The 21,890-nt window shown below is 53.0% G+C and overlaps 2 protein-coding genes across 14 annotated transcripts in view; one reads left to right on the plus strand and one right to left on the minus strand.

The window, feature by feature from the left end:
- The first annotated feature begins 27 nt into the window (after positions 1-27).
- LOC144930920 (uncharacterized) lies at positions 28-19,686 on the plus strand. The gene is made up of 13 exons (XM_078854641.1): positions 28-1,519; positions 2,008-2,147; positions 2,437-2,532; positions 3,051-3,893; positions 6,352-6,508; positions 6,599-6,765; positions 7,299-7,429; positions 7,574-7,688; positions 8,046-8,201; positions 8,385-8,566; positions 8,925-9,077; positions 11,513-11,569; positions 17,720-19,686. Exons 4-7 carry the CDS (start codon positions 3,856-3,858, stop codon positions 7,360-7,362), a joined length of 426 nt encoding a protein of 141 aa, XP_078710767.1. The 5' UTR covers positions 28-1,519; positions 2,008-2,147; positions 2,437-2,532; positions 3,051-3,855; the 3' UTR covers positions 7,363-7,429; positions 7,574-7,688; positions 8,046-8,201; positions 8,385-8,566; positions 8,925-9,077; positions 11,513-11,569; positions 17,720-19,686.
- SIN3A (SIN3 transcription regulator family member A) overlaps positions 17,822-21,890 on the minus strand; it is a 60,595-nt gene continuing 56,526 nt past the window's right edge. For 12 of the 13 annotated variants that reach the window (XM_073303443.2, XM_073303440.2, XM_073303438.2 and 9 more), the window contains one exon: positions 17,822-20,633. In XM_073303443.2, the coding sequence (XP_073159544.1) occupies positions 20,403-20,633 (231 nt within the window). In that variant the 3' untranslated portion in view covers positions 17,822-20,402. The remainder of the gene's footprint in view (positions 20,634-21,890) is intronic. The other variant, XM_073303450.2, reaches the window with a different exon arrangement.

A 21,890-nucleotide genomic window follows, 5' to 3' on the forward strand; every position in this document is an offset into this window, starting at 1 on the left:
GGGTGTGTTGAACCTGTGGCACATAAAGGGGGGGCAGGCAAAAGTGCTGCTCAGCTCAGCCTATTGAGACCAGGGGCACAGGAGGGTGACAGCTTGAAGGTGCGGCTTAACCCAGCCCTTTGAGTACAGGGACATAGGAGGGGATCAGCTGGAGTGTGCTGATTGACCCGGTCCGCTCAGACTTGCTCTGTTAGTGTGTGCCCGTGTGTTCATCTAGTCCCAGGGCTGGAGGAACCCAGCCCTGGGGAACCGAGGTCCTGCAGGGCAGCTCCATTGGGAGGGGACTTGCAGAAGGGAGGAGTAGAGCTCCATCTGAACACACAAGTGACATACGCAGTACATTAATAGAATTATAAACCCCCCCCACCCGAAGAGTAACCCTAATAAATGAGCATACCCCAAAGTAACGGGCACATCCGGTAACAATTCCTTGCATCCGTCTCCAGAGATGTTCCCCTAGGGAATGCAGAGATGTTCCACTCAGCAAGCCAGGTCCTTTGCCTTAGGGTGTGAGGGCAATCCAGCCTAGGACAACAGCTCCCTTGTAGAGACTTGCCCTGTAGCCTTGTGCCTCAGCTCTCTATTGCCTGTGGCTGTTTCCTCCCTGTTCTCTCCCGCTCCTGCCTGTGAGTCCAGGGTCCACTGGTGAGATCTGCTTTTGTGAGAAGCCTTGTGCTGGTGGGTGAAGCTGTCACCCAAAAGAGCAGGACTCCCTTGGTGACCCAGGACACATGCACCCCGCTGTCCCTCCTGCTGGTGAGTGAGTGTGCTGGGGTCCTGGGAGGGGTCCCTAGGTCAGACGCACATGCCAGAGTACCCAGCGTTGAAGGCCATGTGCTTTGTTTGCGACTGGGTACCCAGGGCTCTATATCGTGTGCTGCAAACCCAGTGCTGATGCCAGATTCTTCTGGTGCAATTCCAGCCCAAGGAATTAATTGGCTCTATTTTCCATTAGTGGATTCATACTGCTTCCACCCGGGACAATTCCCCATCCCACTGCTGAGGGATCTGTCCAGCACCCAAAAAGTGCCCTGGAGTTTAACTCCAGGTTTTCATTCTGGGACATGATGCTGCGGAGTTAGCAGGCTCAGCCCTCCCTAGGTTTGCAGGAAAAGATTTGACCTCACCTGTTCAGGACTCTAATGCTCCCAGTCACAAAGATGCCTCTGACCAGATCCTCCTTCCCTGCTCCGTGGCAGATGCTGAGGTTTCCAGAGGTGCTGGCAGGAATGGCGAAATAGGGGCTTTTGTGAACTTCCCCTGCATTCTGGCCACGTGGCAGCTCCCAGGCAATATTCCCAGCTCCGTGCCCCAGTGCGTTGCACGTTGGGGCTGGGGGTTGGTGGGGGTGTCAAACAGCGTTTGGAGGCTCCACATCTTGCTGAGTAACCAGGCTCCCTCAAATTCTTTTGCCTTTGACTCTCTGCTTTGTGCTGCAGGAGATCCTCAGAGGCAAGGACCGGGCCTGGCTGCAGAGCCCTGATCAGCAGCATGCCCTGCTGGCCATCTCATACTTAGGGTACGTCCATGGGGCCTGACTTACCTGCAGAGCCCAGCAGCCGGGGAGGGGCGGATGGAGGGAGAGGAGGTGGGGGAGGAACGAGCTCTAATAAGAACCAGAGGATGCTCCTCCCTGGTGGCTCACAAACGGAACATATCCTCCTCGGCCTCCGGGTCACTTTATCCAGCCCCAGCTCTGCGTATTGTCTGGCAAGAGGGAGCCCCTCCCGTCAACATGAAGTGCTGTGAATGGGTGCAGCCGCAGAGCAGGGCCCAGGATCATCCCCAGAGAGCAACTTCCCCAGCAGAGCTCCTGCCGGCTGGGCCCAGGGGGCGTAGGCATCTCCAGATGGGACCATTCCTGAGGTGGTAGCTCTGCTGAAGATGCCCCCTGGAGCTCTGCTGCTTAGGGAGGGAGCTGTCCCTCGTGCCATCAAACCCAGCCTGACTCCGGCCGGGACCAGTCTCTGTTCCAATGGCCCCGTCTGCTCTGTTCCTTCCAATCAGGAAATTCCAGCCTCACCTATCTAAGGAACAGGAGGCTGAGAACCATCAACACTTGTATCGCTGGCACCATGGTTCAGCGCCCAGCCCTGGCGAAGCTGAGAGGGACTGAGGTGGCAGAAAGCTCCGCTATGCGGGTAGAGGTTAGTGAGGCATGGACAAAGCTGCAGTTCCCACTTGCCTCCTTGGCTGGGAAACTCAGCCACCCCCCTGCTGAGTAGCTGGACCCAGGTGGAAGGAAGGATTCTTTGGGAAAGGACAGCCCGTGGTCCAGGTGTGACCCATGTCTATGTGCAGGGGGATCAGTATCACCTGGGGAAAGGGACCCCGAATACCAACAGCACCTGGCTCCAGATGGGGGATCCACTCGTCCCCCTGCCTTGTGCACCCCACCTCCCTTGCTATTTACTTCCCCTCTTCTCTCTGCTCCAGTGTCTCCAACAACTGCCCTGGGAGGCCCTGGATCTCATGCTGCAGCCGTTCCTGGAACTGCACCTGACCCCCACCATGCTGCTGCGTCTGTTTCTGGTATGATGGGGAAGAGGGGCCCATTCACGCTGGCCATGTGGGGATGGGCTGGCTGGTCAGGTTCTACCCGAACCACAAGAGGGAAGGCTCCAGTTGATCCCAAGGGGGCTGAGCAGGCCTCCCAGCTGCTGTGAACTAGCCAGTCCCCACGGGGCATACATCTGACCCTGGGATCCAGCAAGACAATCCTAGTCCTGCTCCAGGGGGTGTCACTTTGGCCTCCTAAATTTGGGCTGGCACCCCTGTGCTCCTGAAGGAAACAGCCCCGAGACCCCACAGCATCAATGGGGAGAGTCCTCAAAGCGCTGAGTCCAAGATCCTCGGACCCGTCCCAGTGCCCCCGAGACAGGAGAGGAGCGCTGAGTTCCAGTGTCCGGCAGCGGAGGAGAAGGGGTTAAATGCGCCATCTCCTCTCCCTGCTGGGGCGGGAAGCAGGTTCTGGGGGTTGCCCAAAGGACATGGGGGGCAGGTCACCCCGGCATTGCTGTCGCTCACACGGCTTTCTCTCTGCTCCCCAGCACTTGCAGCCGTGGATCTGCTCTCCCCGGGCCCAGGAGCGGAGCCGAGCTGTGAGAGCCAGCGCCCGGTTCCTCATGTTCTATCGCTTCCAAGCCATCACCGAGGTGAGCAGCACGGACCCTGCTGCCCCCCGCAGCACTCACAGAGAGAGGGGGAGGGGTGATACAGACAGAGCTGGGCTCAGCCCCAGTCCATGCCTTGATTTTCTGTTCAGTGGCCCATTAGGACCTGAGACCCATGGCAGAGCAGGGCTACAAGCCAGGCTGCTGACAAGCCAGGCCTTCGATGCTCAGGAGGCCACCAGACACTGGGCATCTCAGGCTCTCTATTGGATCTTCACACCTTGCAAAGGTAAGATGGAGCGGAAGCAAACAGTCGCCACCTGCCAGCCCCGGCCGTGACCTAGCAAGCAGGGCTGTAGAGAGAACATGGCGCCTTCATCCCAGCCCTGACCAGAGGGACACAGAGCAGAAGTGGGTTGGTACCGACCAGGCTGGCCTGGCATCTGCCCTTCACCAGGTGCCTGGGACCATCTGGGACCTCCCCTGATCCCACCCCCAACACACCTTCTACATCAGGGTGATAGGTAGGCAGTTGGCCCAGGAGCCAGCTGAGAGCTCACCCTAGCTGGGCGTTCCCAGTTGCCTCCGGAGTCTGGCTTTTTGGCACCTCTGACTTGGCTCGACGGCGAGGGGGAAGAATCCGGCCCTGAGAACACTGCCTGAGCGCTGCTGGTTTCTTGGGCAGCTGTCGTGTACACCCAGACAGCGGCAGTGGCAACCATGCTGAGCAAGATGCAGAAGGATGCCAGCTGCAGAGAGAGCCCTGCCCATGTTCCTATGGTGAGTAAAAGAGACTGTGGCTGGAGAGATAGACACACACACATGGGAAAGGGGGCGTTATTGTCTCCTTCCCTCCATGAGGAGCCGGCAGATGGAAATTCCTGGGTATGGGCTCCAATGCTCACTCACATAGCCCTGGGCGCAGGCTGCCAGTGCCTCTGTCTCCATTCCCTGAGGAGCAAACCCACCTCCCTGGGCCGGAGCTCACTGCTCACACTCGGCCTGTGCCTTTCCCTGCAGCTCATTGCGAAGCACCTGCCGTCGCGTGACCTCATGCCCTTCAGCTTCACCCTGCCGGTGGGCCTGCTGGAGAAGGGGGAGCGTGCTGACTAACGGGCAGGCGTCAGGGAGGTGGTGTTGAGAGAGAAAGAATCAGAGCTACAGGGCCAAGTAATGGCTGGGCATTGGACATCTTGGGCAGCTCCATCTTGCCCCATGCCCAGAATTTCTGGGGCACGAGGGAGGATGTGGAGGGGAGATGTTCCTTCTCACCCTCATTGATCAATGGGACCCATCCCCTGTCTGCAGGGCGGCCGCTGGGCACGGCCCTGTAATCATTTGCAGGCATTGATCCCAGGAGTCTGGCTTGCCCAGCTCACTCCCCAGGAAAAGTGTCCTGTCTCCAGACTCATCCCCCAGCTGGGGGAACAGAGACCACAGTGCGGTCCCCCGTGTCCACTGGGCAAAGAGTCAGTGGACACGGATTGAAATGATTCCCAGATGCTTAGGTCCCACTCAGCCCAGGTGTGCTGTCACAAGGGGAGGTACAGCCAGGATATCCGGAGGGGGGCGGGGGGTGTCACCAGGCAGCAGAATTGGAACCCTTAGTGCTACAGAGCTGGATCAGGGGTGGGGGTTTCAAGGTACCAAACCCGCCTCGGCTCAGTCACGCACTAGGAGAGTTTATCCATGGCCTCTGCCGGGCCACGTGACCGCTGACTTGTTTCTGAGCCTGCCCAGCTGCTCCTGGCCCTTGCCTGCCAGACACCCACAGCGGGGATAGGGTCTCAGCCCTTGCTTTGCCTCCACAGGTGCAGGATCTGCACGCGGCTCTTTCCTACACACTGTGCCCACCCCGAGAGGGGGGCGGCTGAGTGAAAGGACGAGACATCCTACACCTACTGGTCAGACAGCACACCAAGGCCACGGTCAGCATCCTCCTGCAGATGCCCTGGCCTTACGAGCGGCACGCACTGGCCCCGGGGAAAGGATAGAACGCCCCGCTCCAGCCTCCCCTTAAAGGGGTCACTCCACAGCACCATGGTTACACGCAGCACAGACCCTCCCCTTGCACACGGGCCCCCAGGGAACAGCCCTGCCCCGGCATGCTGTCACCATTAGCCTCCCTGTCCCTTGGAGGGCTCTGTGTGCTCTGTGACCCCCGGCTCAGGGCTCCCCCAGTTGAGCTATTCCTAACACAGCTGTCATCCTCCCCCACTTCGTTCTGTGCCAGCCAGTCCACCCCGTCCCGGTTCAGCTGTGCAATGACTTAGCTGGCTGGAGGCCAGAACAGTCCTCCAGGGCCCCCCATCACAACACAGACCAGGAGAGACCCCATGTGAGCAGGTTCACCCCCTCTGTCAGCATGGCCCCCCGCTCCCGGCAGGGCATCCTCCAGGCTGAGGCAGGAGAGGGGCCAGCCTAACTGCATCGCCCACAGATGCCCCTACACTGAACATGTTCCCGCAGGGGCACCCCTTCCCCCAGCTGGGAAATGCCCTCTCCCCCCCGGAATCCCAGCCTGGTATCTTCCCCATCACATGCTTTTATATGCCTCATCCCACCCTAGAGGCTGGTCTTCTCCGATTCACCAGCCTGCCAGGGTCCCCTGGGCCAGCAGCATCTTCCCTGCATCCTGCCCAGAGCCGACAAGCACAGCACCCATTTTACAGCCTTCTCCAAACCCTACCACCCCAGAGCCATGGTGTGGCCAGAACTGGAGCCTTGTTCCTCCTGAACCCCCCACCCCCTGCCCCATGGGGAAGGAGCTCCTGCTATCCATGCCTGCAGCCCCCACTCTGTGCCCCTCCCCCAGCTCAGGAGATCCAGCCCAGCACCTAGCCCTACCCCCCACCAAGGGTGGGCACCTCCTCACATCAGCCCCACCGCTGAGCCTGGAGTCACTACTTTCCCACGTGGGGGCTCTAACCCCAGCCCCTCTGGTTCCCATCAGGAGAAGGCGGCAAGGGAGGGAGGGGGCCCCCTAGCTGGGAGAAGTGAGTCTGGCCACCTCTGCCCATCCCTTGCTGTGACACAGTGCCCCCTGGCAGTGCCCAGGCAGGAGGGTATGAACTCCTTAGGACTGGCCAGTGCCTGAAAGACCTTGAGGTCAGCCAGCAGCAGGCTCAACCTGCTGCTTCTGGCCCATCGCCCCTCGGAGGGCATCATCCCCGGTGTGTACCAATGGGGCCCGTCCTCTGTGTTAATTCCTTACCTGCCATGCCTCTGTCTGTCACAGCCAGGCCAAGGCCATCTGGAGATTCCTGGGTGCAGACCCCATGTTGGCCAGGGCGGTACTGCACATCCTGCTGTATGACAACCCGGAGAAGGGCCAGGCTAACGCTAAACAGACCCAGGACAGGAGCTGCCCCCAGCCAGCCTGGCTGCCCCCGGCGGTAAGTTCCCAGCGCTGGCATTCAGCCCTCTTTTCCAGCTGCATTCTGCACATGGCCACTGTCCTCTGACTATATCTTGTTCCCTTCCAGACCACAAGCGGCCTGTGGGAGCTGGTCAGGGCCCTGCGGCAAGTGGACACGCTGGAGGGACTCGAGGACGACCTGTTCGCCTCTTACTTCCTCACCATCACCTGCTCCCCGGCCCGGCACCTCTCAGGAGCCCAGCAGGACCCGCCCAGTGACGCCAGTCCCCACAGGTAACGTGTGGGCCTGATGGATCCCAGCACCCACGCAGTGTCTGTGCTAGCCCCTAGTTGGGGGAAGCTTCCCGCTTGGATCCTTTGTTGTCCAGGGACCCCCGACACCTTCGGGAGACTGAGGGTTCAGATCAGCCAGGCTTCTCGTGCTTAGGAGTGGGCAGAGCTTCCCCCGGATACTCAGGGAGCCAGAGAGCTCCTCAGAGTGGGCAGCTCATGGGGGCAGGGCTCAGGGCAGCAGGGTGTTCAGGGGGGCACTGCATGTACTTTTCTCCCCGGGGTCAGTTTCCTGGCTGGGGGCAGAGGGGGCAATTTTCACATCTTTGGAGGAGAGCGAAGGTCACATCTGCAGACGCTCCCCGCTGCCCCTCCAGCCTTCACAGTTGGCGGCAGGGGAACCAAAGGCAGAAGTGGGGCAGCTTCTAGTCTCACCCTGATCCCTTCAGTGCTGCAGCAAGGGAGTCCTGCCCCCCCACCCTGCCCAGAGAGCAAGCATCCCTGCATCACCGTCTCCTGCCTCCTTCTCTTCCCAGCATGGCTGTGCATGCCCTGGCACGGGTGCTGCACCTCAGGGGCAGTCAGCAGCTGTGGAGCTAATGGACCAGGAGCGAGACTGGCAGCTGCTGGAGGAGGCCCAGCCCTAGGGGTTCACTCTCCTTAGCAGGTGAGGACAGAGACTGGAGGAGTCACATTCTCGCTCTGGAGCCTAGTGGGGCAGAGATGAGAGGGGGTGGCCAGGACCGGGCTGGATTCTGGCATGTGCAAGGTTGTCATGCACACGTCAACAGGAGCTCCTGTTCTCTTCCAGGGCCATGGTGATCCACCCAAAGCAGGCCCTGAAGAGCATCCCGCGGCTCCTCCTTCCCAACCTCCAGGCCAGCCAGGAGGGTGAACGCATGGCCTGCACCGCCCTGTTTGCAGAGGTGAGCTTGGAGGACTTGGGGGAGGGTTAACCAGGCCCAAAAGCTAATGGAACAGGAGGCCAAGCTGGTCAGCCAATGAGAGATGGTCCTGGTGGTGTATTGCTTGTAAATTAATCCCTCTGCTGGGGACTCTGTGGTGGGGTTTGGGAGCACCCCACTGGAACCAGAGGGAGTGCTCTGCCCTGCTTGTGTCGCTTCTGTTAAGCTCAGCTGAAGCCAGCCTCTCATGAACAGCAGTCGGTACGGATTTAAGTCACCTCCTGACCCCTGATCATACTCCCTTCCCCTTGCTCCGGCCGGGCTAGGACCCACTGACCTCACCCAGCCCTCTCTGACAACTCCATTCGGTCCCTTTAGTTCCTCGGCAGCCCCTTGCTGATGGAGAATGAGCCCAAGGCGATGCAGAAGCAGGTTGTGAGGGCCACGCTGCAGTGGACAGAGGACAGCAACATCCATATTCAAGGCAGAGCGCTGCACGGCCTCAAAAACGCAGTAACCTAATTCCCGGACAAGGTGGGTCTGGAATGGCAGGGTACTAGGCAGAGAGGGCTGGATGGGAAGCTCCTGGTTCCCCTTCTCCCCAGCCCCTGGCTCTTGTGGAGCAGACTGGGCTGTAGGCTCACTTGCCCGGACTGTGGTTACACTCAGGCTGACAGAGCGTTGCTCACCGAGCGGCGTCCAACCCCTTCTCTGCAGGTCAGGAAGAAATGAGACCAGATCCCAGGGAGCTTTGTCCATGCCATGTGCAAATGCTGCGACCCCGCGCCGTTCTGGACACCATGGAAGGGCTCTGCTGGATGCTGCGGAAACCCAAGGTGCCTCTGATGGGGCACATCGCCATCCCGCTGGCCCTGCAGGCAAGAATGTTCTTTGAGGATGTAAGTACCAAGCAGGGCAGGCCCCATGGCACTATAGGGCACCCCACAGGGGGAGATGCTCAGAACCTGCCCTCATGCGGAGGGGGCTCAGTGTCCGATGCAGGCATGTTCCTGGACTTGTGGGGAAGCTCAGCTCCTCTGCCAGGGGAGGCAGGGATAGAGTCATTCTTGGGCCCTGGGCCCACAATTATTTGGCAGCCCTGTGGCCCAGCAGGAAGGAGGGGAGTTTGCAGAGAATTGTCCTGTTGTTTGAACTAGCTGAAACCTCTCCGGGCTCTGCAGCTGCCAGGCTGATTCCCAAAGCATGTGAGGGCCTGAGTCTGTCCCCCACTAACCACCCTGCACCCCCTGTCTGCAGGAGAACAGCGGCCTGAGGCAGATCTCCATGGAGCTCTTTGGCCACCTCAGCAAATTTGTTTCCAAGAAGTCGTCCCTCTTTAGGGCTGAGGTGGAGAAGAGCATGGGGACGCTGCTCATTCACCTACAGGACAGAAACCCGCAGGTGACCCAGGTGAGTGCAGCTGAGGGCTCATAGGGGCAGGAGTGGCTGGGGGCATTATAACAACATGGCAAGGGTGGTGCAAACTCCACCCTCCAAGCCCCAGCTCTCCTCAGTGCTGACCTGTGGTACCCAGGACAGGGACCCCCCCCCACTAGTCCAGCCCTCCCTCACCCCACACAGAGCTCTGCCAGCCCTCAGAGTGTAGCTGTAGGGCAGATCTGTGGAGTTTCCTTCTCCTCCTCCATTCCCCACAGACACTTCCAGCCTCCCTGCCCAGCCAGACTCTCGGTGGCTTTGGCTCCATTTTACAGCCTGCCTTGTTTAGTGGCCAGGCCCAGGTCTATCTATGGCCCCTAGCAAGTGACCTGACCCAAGCAGGGCCTCAAGGAAGGGCAGGTCGCTGAGGCCAGCTGGCTCTCCATTGCTGCTGCCCTGCCCTCACTTGTGTGTTAGCTCCTGTCTGGGAATGACTAGCATCCTGCAGCAATCCCCCTCCCCCGGCCCCCCGAATAGCAGCCCCCAATAGTGCCTGGATTGAGGGGAGGCCACGTACATTGGTCACTGGGCAGTGCTGTTAACGGCCTGAGAGGGACCCACAGGGAATGGCCCCAGCCCTACTTCCTATCATCTCTCCCTGCCCCACGAGTCTGGGGCCCAGTGCCACATGCACACGGCCAGCAGGGGGGAGGGGCTGGCCTCATCTGCCCACACATAAACCCACCCCATTTCCCCCCTGTGACGGGTTGGATCACAGAAACCCCCTTGGGGCTGCCAACTGATGTGCCAAGACTACTTCTGCCCCAGCTTTCCCTGCCAGCTTGGGCCTCCAGCACCCTGTCTTGCTGAGCCAAACACCCAGGGTCTGAACCACGTGCCCCAAAGCTGCAGACTTAACTGAAAGCAGCTTAAGAAGTGTTGCTCTCTTTAACACTCAGATGCCCAACTCCCAATGGGGTCCAAACCCCAAATAAATCCATTTTACCCTGTATAAACTCATAAATTATTGGCCCTCTATAACACTGAGAGAGAGATATGCACAGCTGTTTGCCCCCCTCCCCCAGGTATTAATACATACTCTGGGTTAATTAATAAGTAAAAAGTGATCTTATTAAATACAGAAAGTAGGATTTAAGTGGCTCCAAGTAGTAACAGACAGAACAAAGTGAATTACCAGGCAAAATAAAATAAAACACGCAAGTCTAAGCCTAGTACAGTAATAAAACTGAATACAGATAAAATCTCACCCTCAGAGATGTTTCAATAAGTTTCTTTCACAGACTGGCTGCCTTCCTAGTCTGGGCACAATCCTTTCTCCAGTACAGCCCTTGTTCCAGCTCAGGTGTAGCTAGGGGATTTCTCATGATGGCTGCCCCATTTGTTTTGTTCCACCCACCTATATATCTTTTGCATAAGGCGGGAATCCTTTGTCCCTCTGGGTTCCCACCCCTCCTTCTCAATGGAAAAGCACCATGTTAAAGATGGATTCCAGTTCAGGTGACATGATCACATGTCACCGTAAGACGTCATTACCCACTTGCCAGTGCACAGGTATACAGGAAGACTTACAAGTAAAACAGAGCCATCTACAGTCAATTGTCCTGGTTAATGGGAGCAATTAAGATTCCAAACCATCATTAATGGCCCACACTTTGCATAACTAAATAGGACCTCAGAGTTATATTTCATATTTCTAGTTTCAGATACAAGAGTGATACATTTATGCAAATAGGATGACCTCACTCAGTAGATTATAAGCTTTGTAATGATACCTTACAAGAGACCTTTAGCATGAAGCATATTCCAGTTACATTATATTCACACTCATTAGCATATTTTTATAAAATCATATAGAGTGTAATGTCACCCCCCGCCACCTTCCCACCTCCCTGGGACAAAGGGGTAGCCAAGGCTCCTTGGAGCCAGATGCAGGAGGGCTCTGCGGCCAGAGGGTCTCCTCTGTCCTGGGCCCGGGCGAGCCCAGCACCTGCAGCAGGAGAGATCCTGCCTCCCAAAGGTCTCACCGTGGTTCCCCTCCCCCCACCCCACTGAGGCACTGGCCCCAGTCAGGTCCCCCCACAGCCTGTACGGGGGGTGGGGAGGCAGAGATTCACAGGAAGCCCCAGCCCTGCCCACCCCAGCTACCACCTGCCATGCAGGCAAAGAGCCAGGGCAGCAGCTCTGCCACACTGTGCTTCACGCCAGCTCCCAGTGGGGCTTGTGTGCCAACGTGTGCCTTGGGCACAACACCTCTCCTGGCCTTTGTGGGGCACAAGGCCAAAGGCAAAATGATCCCAGTAATCTTGGAGACTGACTCTCCACCCAGCTCCTTCCCCTCCTCTGCTTGGATGGATTGGGGACAGGGGGGCATCTTGAAGGACAGAAATACAAGCGGTGGATAGTGCCCTGCATTCTGTTAAATAACCAGGCCCGCCTGCCTCCCCTAGGATACATGGTGGACAACTGAAGCCAGAGAAGAGAAGGCTTGGAACGCCTGCCCTGCTGTAAGTCACAGCTGAGGCATATTGCTGTGGTGGTGGTGGTGGGGGGGGGGGAACGGGATGAGGAGGGGTTCTAGGGGCAGGGGGCAGCAGCCACATTGCACAATGGGTGGGAGCCAGAACCCAGTTGGAGTGACATGCAAAGTGTAGGAGCAGGGAGAAAGCCCTCAGGGCTGGCTCTGGGGTATCCTCTCCCAGCCCATAGTTTGAAACTCCCTGCCCTTTGGGGTGTTCTCATCCTGGCCCAGGCAGGAGCCATGGCTGGTCAGCAGGGTCTGGGAGTCAGAAGTGGGTCGTTCCTGGCAGGCAAGGGGCAGTGGCAAGCAGAGAACCCCCTACTGCCTCGCCAGCTGTGGTGCCGCCAGCAGGGACTCTGAGCAGCCCCAGCCCAGCGCGAGGCAGGGGGCTGCTATGAGCCTCATTTGGTGCTAACTCTGCAGAACCCAGCCTGGCATACGCCAGGAAGTCGTGTTGCAGACCCACCATGAACCATGTCTCCCAAGGATTGCTGCCAGCCCCCTGCACGCACAGAGCAGCTGACCACCACCCCAAACCTCCACACAGCCCCAGCTAAGCTTATGGGGATACGAAATCTAGCTCTGAGCCTCCCAGCCTTCAACAGATGATCATGCCCCAAAAGGCTGCACCAGAACAGAGGAAACAGAGCCAGATGCTGAGGAAATACATCCCAGGGCTGGAGTGTGCAGTCCAACACCCCGCCCCATCACAGGCATTAGTTCAGTCAGAGGCTGACCCTGTCAGCTGCTCCCTAGGCAGAACCCAGCCAGGTGCTGAGCAGGCTGTCCTAGGCCTGGTGCTTCAATGCCTATAGAGGCTGCAGTCAGCGCAAGAAGGGTGGGCAGGGGTTGGCATAGAGCCACAGGCTGAACTGCAGGCCACAAGCAGATCCAGTATCGCTTCTCACAGCCCCAATCCACAGAGCAAAGGAGGAATAAGGCTGCTGCAGCCAGAATTTCCTTCACTCAGGCTGCAGGTCCTGGGTTCTCCCAGCATGCGGCCCTGGCTGTCAGAAAACTCCCCAACTCCCTTTAACAAGCCACTCTCCTCACCCCACCCCCTGCGGGCACTGCCTAGGACAAACTGCAGGGGGCCAGCTCTTGCTTACGGAGGGGGAGTTTGAGCTCTTTACATTAGCTTTGTAGTGAAGCGAGCTCCTAACCAGCAAGACCACTAATAACAGCAAGAGCCACGAGGTTACTTGAGCAAAACAAATACTTTAAAAGAGGCAGGGCGGAGAGTAAAGAGGAACCTGAATTACAGCGGGTAGCATGTAAGCGGGAAAGTAGAAGTGCTAAGATGGCTTGTGAAGAGCAAATAACTGAAGGTATATAGACAAACACTAAGAAACACTTTAAGGCATCAGAAGCCTGTGAAAGAATGAGTGGATTCAAGAGAGCAATTAAAGACGACAAGGACATTGCTGAGAAGCTAATATTTGTGTGTGCACACATCTCCTGCCCTTACCACAGAGGCTGTTGGAGAGAGATCTGTCCCAGACCGGTTTTCTTCTCGTAATAGAGGTGCCACTGGGGCTTGAGATTGCAGCAGAGGCGGTCCTGGACCAAGCTGATAATTTACGAAAAGTAATCCCCCCCCAGTTCTTCAAACTGGATTTCATCCTGCTCTTGCATCTAGAACCTTCCATTTTTTCTTTCTAAAATTCAGAAGTCCTACCTTGGACAAGTCCCCATCTGCGTGTGAATTAAAGCATGAGAGTATCAAACCCTGAACACAAATTTGTAATATTGTTTGCAGTAACTAGCATCCCCAGCGTCCAGGCCGCCACGACCAGCAGCTGCGGGATGGCTGTTGGGTTCTCAGGGCCTCGCTGCAGGGTCTGTCCTCACAGCAATTGCTGCTGCATACTCCAGCCTAGTGAAGGGGAAGAAAATCTTTGTGCAGAATCAGGCTTATATATTCTGTTGTGCCCTCATTACAGGTCAGCTTTATAAAGCAACACACAAGAACACAAGGGCATAACTGCCTTTCCTAAGTGAGGGTAGCTGCTAAGTCTGGGGGTAGCTGCATGCTAATGACTACATAGGGATGATACTCAAGATCTCATGTTCACTCCCCAGATAGACTTGCAAAGATCCACACCCACAGTAGACACCTCTCACCACAAAACTCAGCTTGTTACATTTCCTGACACCCTCTCTATTTACAACCTATGCAGTTGGCTGCTTTTTAAAGACAAGTGCGTGTTGCAAACTCAAGTTTTGTTATCCATTTCCTTCTTTGCAAACAAAGATTCAGGCGGAGAGAAATTCAGTCATAGTTTTTCCTGCAGGTCTAGCTACTTAGATGCTCTGCTCACACAGGCAGGCTGATCATGTGGGCTGGACCACGCTGCTGTGTGGATGAGGGAAGCCTATGAAAGGTGGGGTGTAAAACGGCATACTCACTGAAGATGCTCAGACCAAACTTGGGTCAGGATGCAATGCTACAACAGTCCAGCAGGGGGAGCCACCCCAGAAGTAATGGGCAGGCTGCCAGTGGATGTCCCCATACAGGCAAGAGAGCACTTGCAGAGACCTGTGAGAAAGCAGGAGGATGCCCAGGTTACTGCCTTGCCAAGTTCCAACAGGGAGGTGTCTCTTTCTCACCGAGATCTACCCGAGCTCTGATCTCTAGGGCAGGAGCCTTTTATTTAACGCTGCAGGCCTCACTCATACACCTGCCAACCAATCAAGGCCTTTGAGCTCCATTTGCACCATACAGAACAAACGGGTGGTCAGACTCACTCACCTCGAGGGTGCCCTTTTTGTATGTCTAGGACTTTTCCATCTTCTCCTCCTCCACAGAGGGGAAGAGATTGGAAGCTCCAGCTCCTGAATTGGGCTGTTGGGGACACACACTGATCACCAGTGACTTATTGGGGGACTAAATAGGGAACCCTGGAGACAAGAGTATTTCCCCAACCTGCCTAGGGTGGAGAAACTTTAAGATTCAGGTCCCAGGAGTCCAGAACCTCTCGAGTTTGCCCTCTGCAATCCGTTCTCTCCGGGTGGAGCCTGACAGAAAAACAAGAGATTAGTGGCCAAGGGCACAGAGAGCTGCCGTGTATCCCCTCCGGGAACCAAGGCTCAGGAGAAAAGGCTAGTGGCCTGCCAAGCAGCAGTCATCAGGCTTGGCTTCTCTGGCCCTTCAACAAATCTTCCCCAGAACTTCTGAGCTACATGCAGGCTGCAAGGGGGGTATCGCTCAGTGAGAATTCACCTCTGGCAGGCAGCCCTATCAAGAGCGGGGGTAGGGGGATCGGAATGACATGAGCCCAGGATGGGCTTCCTTTCTGGGACAGTAGAGCTGGGCAATCTGCAGCAGAGGCTCACACTGCAAATCCAAGACAACATCATCATCATGTTCAGCCTCACCACGAGCAGACGCCTGGCATGTAATCAAGTCTCCATTCTGTCCTTGTCCAAAACTTGAAATCAAACTCTTACCTTCTCGACATTAAAGACTGCGACAGATGCCCGTGTTGTGTAAACAGGCAGCGAGGTTATGCAACCTAGGCAGAAACAGGCACTCAAATACTGCACTGATGGGGGCCTTGTAAGGATGTAAAGTAGTCAGATGAACAGTAGCATCTTTATACAGGAGGATCCTTGAACAATGCCCCCAAGCTATTGGACTCAAAGCAAGACCAAGCATCTCTTGTTCACCTCTCAGTAGGAGGGCTCAGGGAAGAGAAGAGTGAAGCCACAGCTCGTATCGAATCTGCTCTTCAGCAGACTTAGGGTGACCAGATAGCAAGTGTGAAAAAGCAGGACAAGGTGGGGAGGGGTAATAGGATCCTATAGAAAACAAAGCCCTGAATATCGGGACTGTCCCTATAAAATCGGGACATCTGGTCACCCTAAACAGACTACACGCTGCACATCAGTCATACAGCAGCAGCGTTGATGAATTAATCTAGAATGAGAATACGGTATCTGCACCATCCGAGTCTAAAATGGGGTAAATGCACACAAGGCAGACTTTGAATAATGCTTGGACAATACAAAGCCAACTCTCTCCTCCATGCAAGTTCTGCTGGTTGGATGTGAAGATACTAGGGTGGGGTTGCAGTCGTGGAGGTGATGTTTTATAAAAATACTCCTGGAAGACCAATAAACTGCTTCTACTACACAGCCACTTCCTAGGGGAATCCAAAGAGATTAGGTTTCATTTGGGACACTTTCCAGAAAGCAGCTGAGGAGAGAGGTGCTTCAGCTGCCTTGTGAACATGTACTTCCAACAGATTCTCTACCACCCAACTGGGAAAAGTCTCCATGTGTGTCAAAGACGGGACCGCTTACAGCTGAGGGTGAGAAGTTTTAAAGCACCCCTTAGTGAAACCACTCTGATGACCAGACAATGCCAGGATTAACTGCCTCGAGTACCATGTCACTAATCCAGCATGCCAGGGACATCACAGAGTGCAAAGGCAAATGCAGTGGTTTACTAGCAGCTGTTTTGCTTGACCTAGATACAGAATTCTGGTTTTGCCTGGGAAGGAACAAGAGATTCTTTAAAACCTTTGAAAGCGTTGCAGCTTTAGGCACCAGAGAGGCAAATGCTTCCTCAGATTTTCAACCTTCAGTAAGATGTGGCAGCTCTTACAGAGACAAGCAAGAAAGTGCCTGGAGACACAGAAGGGCTACCCTGAAGTCACAACTCTTTGCTGGCCTGTCACCAACAGCTGGCGAAGGAAGCTGCACATGCTGCAGTGCTCCTGGTCTGGCCGCTCCAACACGCTCGGCAGCATCACTGAGTCAAGACAGCACTCACCAGATGGTCTGGCTCCCTGGAAAGTCCTCCAACAGCCCAGCTTTAGACGTGCCTGTGGGGCAGTGTCCCAGGACAGGCAAATCGGAGGATTTTAAAAAAATATTTTTTTTGTGCAACAGCCTCAAAACTCAAAGAATGGGAGATGGACAAATGACTCCACTGAACTGAAGCCTGTGGGCTGCACTTCCACACATGCATCTTTGTTGGATTTATTTATTTTTTTAAAGCTGCAGTCCCAAAGGAATGTTTCGGGGGAAGTTCTGGGTTCTACAGGAGGTCGGACAAGGTTCTAAGGCCAGAAGGGATCATTGTGATCTATGACCCTTGCTTGCTAGCATCCCTAAGTTCAGAGTCCAAAAGGGATGACTTCAAAGGGAGGCTCAACGGCACTGTTGAAAATGAATCAGACAGGCTATCCAGTGAGTTAGAGCACCTTCTGACATTGCCACTATTTGCATCTCTCGGGTCCCCCTATTCATTATTAGTGGACTTGCAGTCTGTATTCAGTGTGCCTTAGCATATGGCTTTGGATACCCAATGGCAGCTGGTTGAGCTTTTCTGGTAGTTCTGTGTATTTCCACAACACAATTACCTCATGGGGCTTCCTCACCCAACAGGAAGAGACAGAGGAAAAACTATTAAACTGTTCCAGAAAATACTGAGTACAAAGTGCAATGTTACCATTTAAGCTAAAAACATTCAACGTTCATGTCAGGGTGGCTGGGTGTTTAGTGGCCTAAACTCCATGACTGGGTATGTGACAGACCTCAATCTCGAAGCACTGGATGTAGGCAAAGGGAGTGCTGAAGACAGCTCTAAATCAAAAAAGAATCCGACTAAAGAGATCTGTTAATTTGTTAAGCAACCAAAAAGGATTGATTTGTTATTGAACAGCCCTGCTGCTAACACAATAGAGGGAGAGATTTTTTTTTGACATTTCCACTGGCTGGTAAATTGTATTACCCCATTTCCCAGATTGACTCAAGGGATGGGGGCAGGAGTGGGGATGTCAACCCCTTCCCCCAGCAGCTTTAGTGGAACTGAAATTTACATGGCTGATAACTTCCTTATTTGTTCTGATCTATAGCAGCTGGAATGACCTCCCAACTCCAGGGGAAGAGGTGCTTAATTATTGGCTCGTGGCCACCACAAAAGGTTGCAACTGCCACAAAATAAAGAGTTTATAACCTCTGAACAGGAATTGCTTACAAATTAGTATCTGGAATCCAGAGGTGATACCCTAGCAGATAAATTTAAGGGTAAATCAAACATTGGTCATTTGTGAGTGTGCTAAACAGAGATCAAACTTTCAGGCGTACTATCTTCTCTCACCACCTCTAATTCTGTTTTTATTAACAGGAGCGATTCCAACAGATGCATCTCCCTCCCTTCCCTCAAGAGAGTGTGTGTCAAGATTTCATTGTGTATGATCAAGAAGGAAGAAAAATCTGTACACAATGATTAGCCCTGATATTTTAATGGAAATACTGCACTACAGTCAAGTTTACAACATTTGTATAGAAATCATCACATGGATAGGTGGCCAAGGATCACATTACAGAATACAAAAAGCAATTTAAAGTAAAAAGAAATCTTTGCTATTGTACAGGCTGGGATCAGAGCTTGGAGCTCAGAAGTCAGACATCAGGAGGGATGAAAGCTGTAGGTGAAAACCCTGCTGCAGGAGAAGATCTCCTTGTGTTTTATTGGGTTTTTTTCCTGGGTACCTTGAACAGCAGGAATCCCGCCATGTTAACCCCATTCCGCTCAAATAACATGCAGGCACAGACTCTTGGACAAAAACACCCACAAAGCAGCAGCAGCTGTTACTTCCAAGCTGGTAAAGTCTAAATCATCCAGACTTCCACTTTCAGATCAGCTTTAACATACATTGAAAAGAAACACCTGAGGGTGGGGTGAGGCGCAGGGGAGTGTGTGTAAAACCTTTGAAATGGAAGAGGACACAATAAAACCCCCTTCCTGTCTGAACACAGCAAAAGGAGGAGAAACGGGACAGGTAACTTATTGCTGGCAAACTCTGAAAACTCCCCAGTGGGCTCTTTACTCTCTTTTCCTTTCTCCATAGGAGGCTCCCATTCTTCACCATGGCTGGAACTACTCTCTGTACATTGGCTGCCAATGACTAGTGACCCTTATAGGCCATGCACTTTCACCACTCTGCTCTCCCCGGCTGCACAAAGGCTGGAGCAATTGCCCTCCCCCTGACCCTCTCTCCCCAGCTTCTCCATCTCTCTGCCGGGGAAGGTAAGAACTCAGTTCTGAGGGGACAACCAGCTGTCTTGAAATCCCTGGGACAGATTTAAGAAGGGGACTTTGAAAAGCAGCAAAGCTGCATTCACAGCTCTCCAGCTGGGACGAAGGAAGCTGTTCGGGCACAACTGGCAGCATTGTTTTGTGCAAGGAAAAGATGCCTCCTTTGAGGAGGAGAGACAGTGCAGTTGGGTCTGTCGTGGCTTACGAAGTCCAGGCCAACTTGTCCGAAAACCAAAATCTTCCAATGCTTAAATATCTGCCAGCACTAAACTTCTATGCTTAAAAAAATATATATCCCATTTGTGGATTTCACTCGTGAAATGCGTCACACAGCCTACCAGCCTTGCCTTTCTCTCTCACACACCGACCGACACACACACACATACACAGAGACACAAAGCAGCTCTAATCAAATACTGGTTTGGTACTTAGGATGTTTTCTCCAATACTGAGAGGGAAAATACATAAGCACAATCAACCCCAGCTAGGTAGCTCAGCAACACTTCCCAAAAGCGAAGGTTCTCTGAGCTGGAAGACCAGGTGGATAAAAATTACCCACCAAAAAAAAAAATTTAAAAGTTAAAAATTATACAATATATATTTATATATCATAACAGGCTGCTTAGAACATGATCATGTTCACCACAAAACACACACATTGCCTCTGCCTTCTCCCCTCAGATTGTGAAGCCAATAATAAAATGGTCAAATGTCCCCTCTCCCCACTGCAAACTGCATGCTGCATGGTGCCTTTCAGAGCAGGAACAGGGCCGTGGGTGAGCGAGTGTCTTCCTCAATAAGAACCAAGATGTACTTTTATTTACAAAAGAAAGGAGAGAAAAGTTTCCACACAAAGCACTACAATGATAACTCCCTTTGGTAAAAAGTGTAATAAATGTCTCCATAGGTCTGTTTGTAGGTACTAACTCTCAAGCCACCTGGTACTATGGTACACAAGAAGCTGGTACAGTTATGCTAGCACATCAAGCATACTTCCTTTAATAAAAAAACAAAAAAAAATTGACAATATGTACATTTATTTACAAAAAAGGAAGGGGAACATGTTAAAATTGTGTTGTTTCTGCTGTGTGTGCGTATGTGTGTGAAAAGCTGGTGCATGGCACTAGGAGAGACTAGTAAACAAGCAGGTACAAAACAGTCCCACTGGCACTAGAAAGGACAGACCAATCTGAACTGGTTGAAACAGGAGTCCAGCAGGGTGAAGGAGGGAAGTCGAGGGTCAGATCCAGGAGATGGTGTTCTCGACACCCGGACTGCAGAGCTGGGTGACCCCATGTGAAGATCCTGGCAAACCTACAGCAGCCTAACAGAGGAGAATCCAGTTGTGATAGGCACCTCTGGGTTTCACGACATATCTGAGCATGTAACTTGAAATGCATCACTCCGGTGAGGATGTATGCAACATCCAGTTCTCGTCCCTTGTAGCTCAGGCCATCGAGGAGTTAGTCTCAAACCTGCTGGTGCGTATGAGCTAGCTGCATTTCTCTAGGATCACTCAGTTCTGAAAAGGGTCCTTCCCTCCACAGTGCACGCTGAAGTCAGAGGCCTGTTGGCAACTGTTCCAGCTTAGGTTCGTAGAGATCCGTATTCCTAAACCGAATCCCGCTGGTCACAGGCTGTACCAGCTGCACACTAGTCAACTGGCCATGTTACGGAGATACACAGTGAGGGGAGAAAGGCATCTTCCTCGTTTCCTTGATACGCACACACACACACACCCCACGTGATCTTCCCTCACTCAGGGACTTTACGGTGTCTTGAATATTGTGCCGTATTTGACACGGTACTTGTTAATGCTCACAAAGTGCAGGGTCTCTGTATCACAGGTGGTGGTACAGGGCACCAAACCCTCCAACCCTTCTCCCATTAGCCACTTGTTTGTCTCAGCTGCCATTTCACGGGTCACATGCTCCTTGGTCCATTTGTCCACCCAGGCTTGGAACCGCTGGTGCAGCCGCTTGCTCACTCTTTCATGGGACTACAGAAACGGGAGAAACAAAAAAAATAAAATAAAATAAAAGGCTACAGCCCCCAACATTCAAGATGACGAAACACTTAAAAAGAGAAAACACACCCACTTCCCTAGGCCGACAGATTTAGCTCTACTGGGGAACAGGCAATATAAACACTGGCCCTCGCTGACGAATCAAAGGAAAGTGTCAGTAAATTGGAGGCAGTGTATGAACAAGCAGACGCAGACACTCTTATTGCCCAGCTGGAAATCCTCAAAAGCCTAGTGTCAATGAAAATTAAGTCTGTGAAATCAAGTGCTCAGAAGTCATAAAATTCAAAAGTCATCAAATGTTTGTTGAACTCTGAACTATAATGTTAACTCTGCCACAGTGTATATCCTGTATATTTTATGGAATGGATTCAACACTGTGTTCATGATCAAAACAGAGACACATAAAAAATACATGTGCACCAGAGCAGAATTAAATCCTCAAAAGAAGTAACGTCCAGAAGTTCCTGACTTGACTGCTTGATTATAACCCTAACGCTGCAATAACGCTAAGCTTCTCATATCATTTCCCCCATTAATGGCAGTGTCAGGTGATGCAAGACTGCGTTCAGTCTTCAAGGCAGGTGTTTATAAAAAACAATACAGAAACATTTTCACGTGTGTGCAAGAATTCCAGCTGGAAGAGAAGAGGGGGGTGCTGAGACAGATATATTTGTTCCCAACTTCTCACAGCGCATGCACACGGCACCCCCACTAAAATAAAGTTATTTTTAGACTGAAACAGAGCCTAAGAAATTTCAAGCCAAAAAGGAATCTGAGTAAAGTTATGAGTAATTTAATAAAGGGTTAGTTGAAGTTTAACACTGACTTAATTACTGTGGTCAGTCCCAGTAGCTACTATACATATTCCCATAGCTGTGCTATTCTGCTAGAACCAGAACGTCCAAGTCCTAGGAAAATACGCATTGTGACGTTTCCAAGGCGGACGGATTTAAATCCACTTTTCCATTTGTATTTCAGCTATTTTCTAAAAAAGGATGCACTCTGGTTGATATAACCATTAAAACACCTTGACTTACAACTAAACAGACGCTTTACAGTAGATTTGGTACATCTGTTTGCTACCTAGAAGTGTACACCATAACTCTAAATTTAAGCAATTTATATAGCTTAACATTTTCATATTCTTATTAACTGAACACTTTTAGTATGTTAGAAAATGGTGAATCATATATTACTTATTTACTAGATAATTAACTTTTTGCTCATGTT

The sequence above is a fragment of the Lepidochelys kempii genome, chromosome 10 (assembly GCF_965140285.1).
Source record: "Lepidochelys kempii isolate rLepKem1 chromosome 10, rLepKem1.hap1, whole genome shotgun sequence".
NCBI classification, from domain to species: Eukaryota; Metazoa; Chordata; order Testudines; family Cheloniidae; genus Lepidochelys; species Lepidochelys kempii.

Coding starts and splice junctions, on each gene's coding strand:
- LOC144930920 (XM_078854641.1), top strand. CDS start 3,856: ATGCCAGCTGCAGAGAGAGCCCTGCCCATGTTCCTATG. Junction 6,509..6,598: donor CAGCCTGGCTGCCCCCGGCG/GTAAGTTCCCAG, acceptor GTTCCCTTCCAG/ACCACAAGCGGCCTGTGGGA. Junction 6,766..7,298: donor AGTGACGCCAGTCCCCACAG/GTAACGTGTGGG, acceptor TTCTCTTCCCAG/CATGGCTGTGCATGCCCTGG.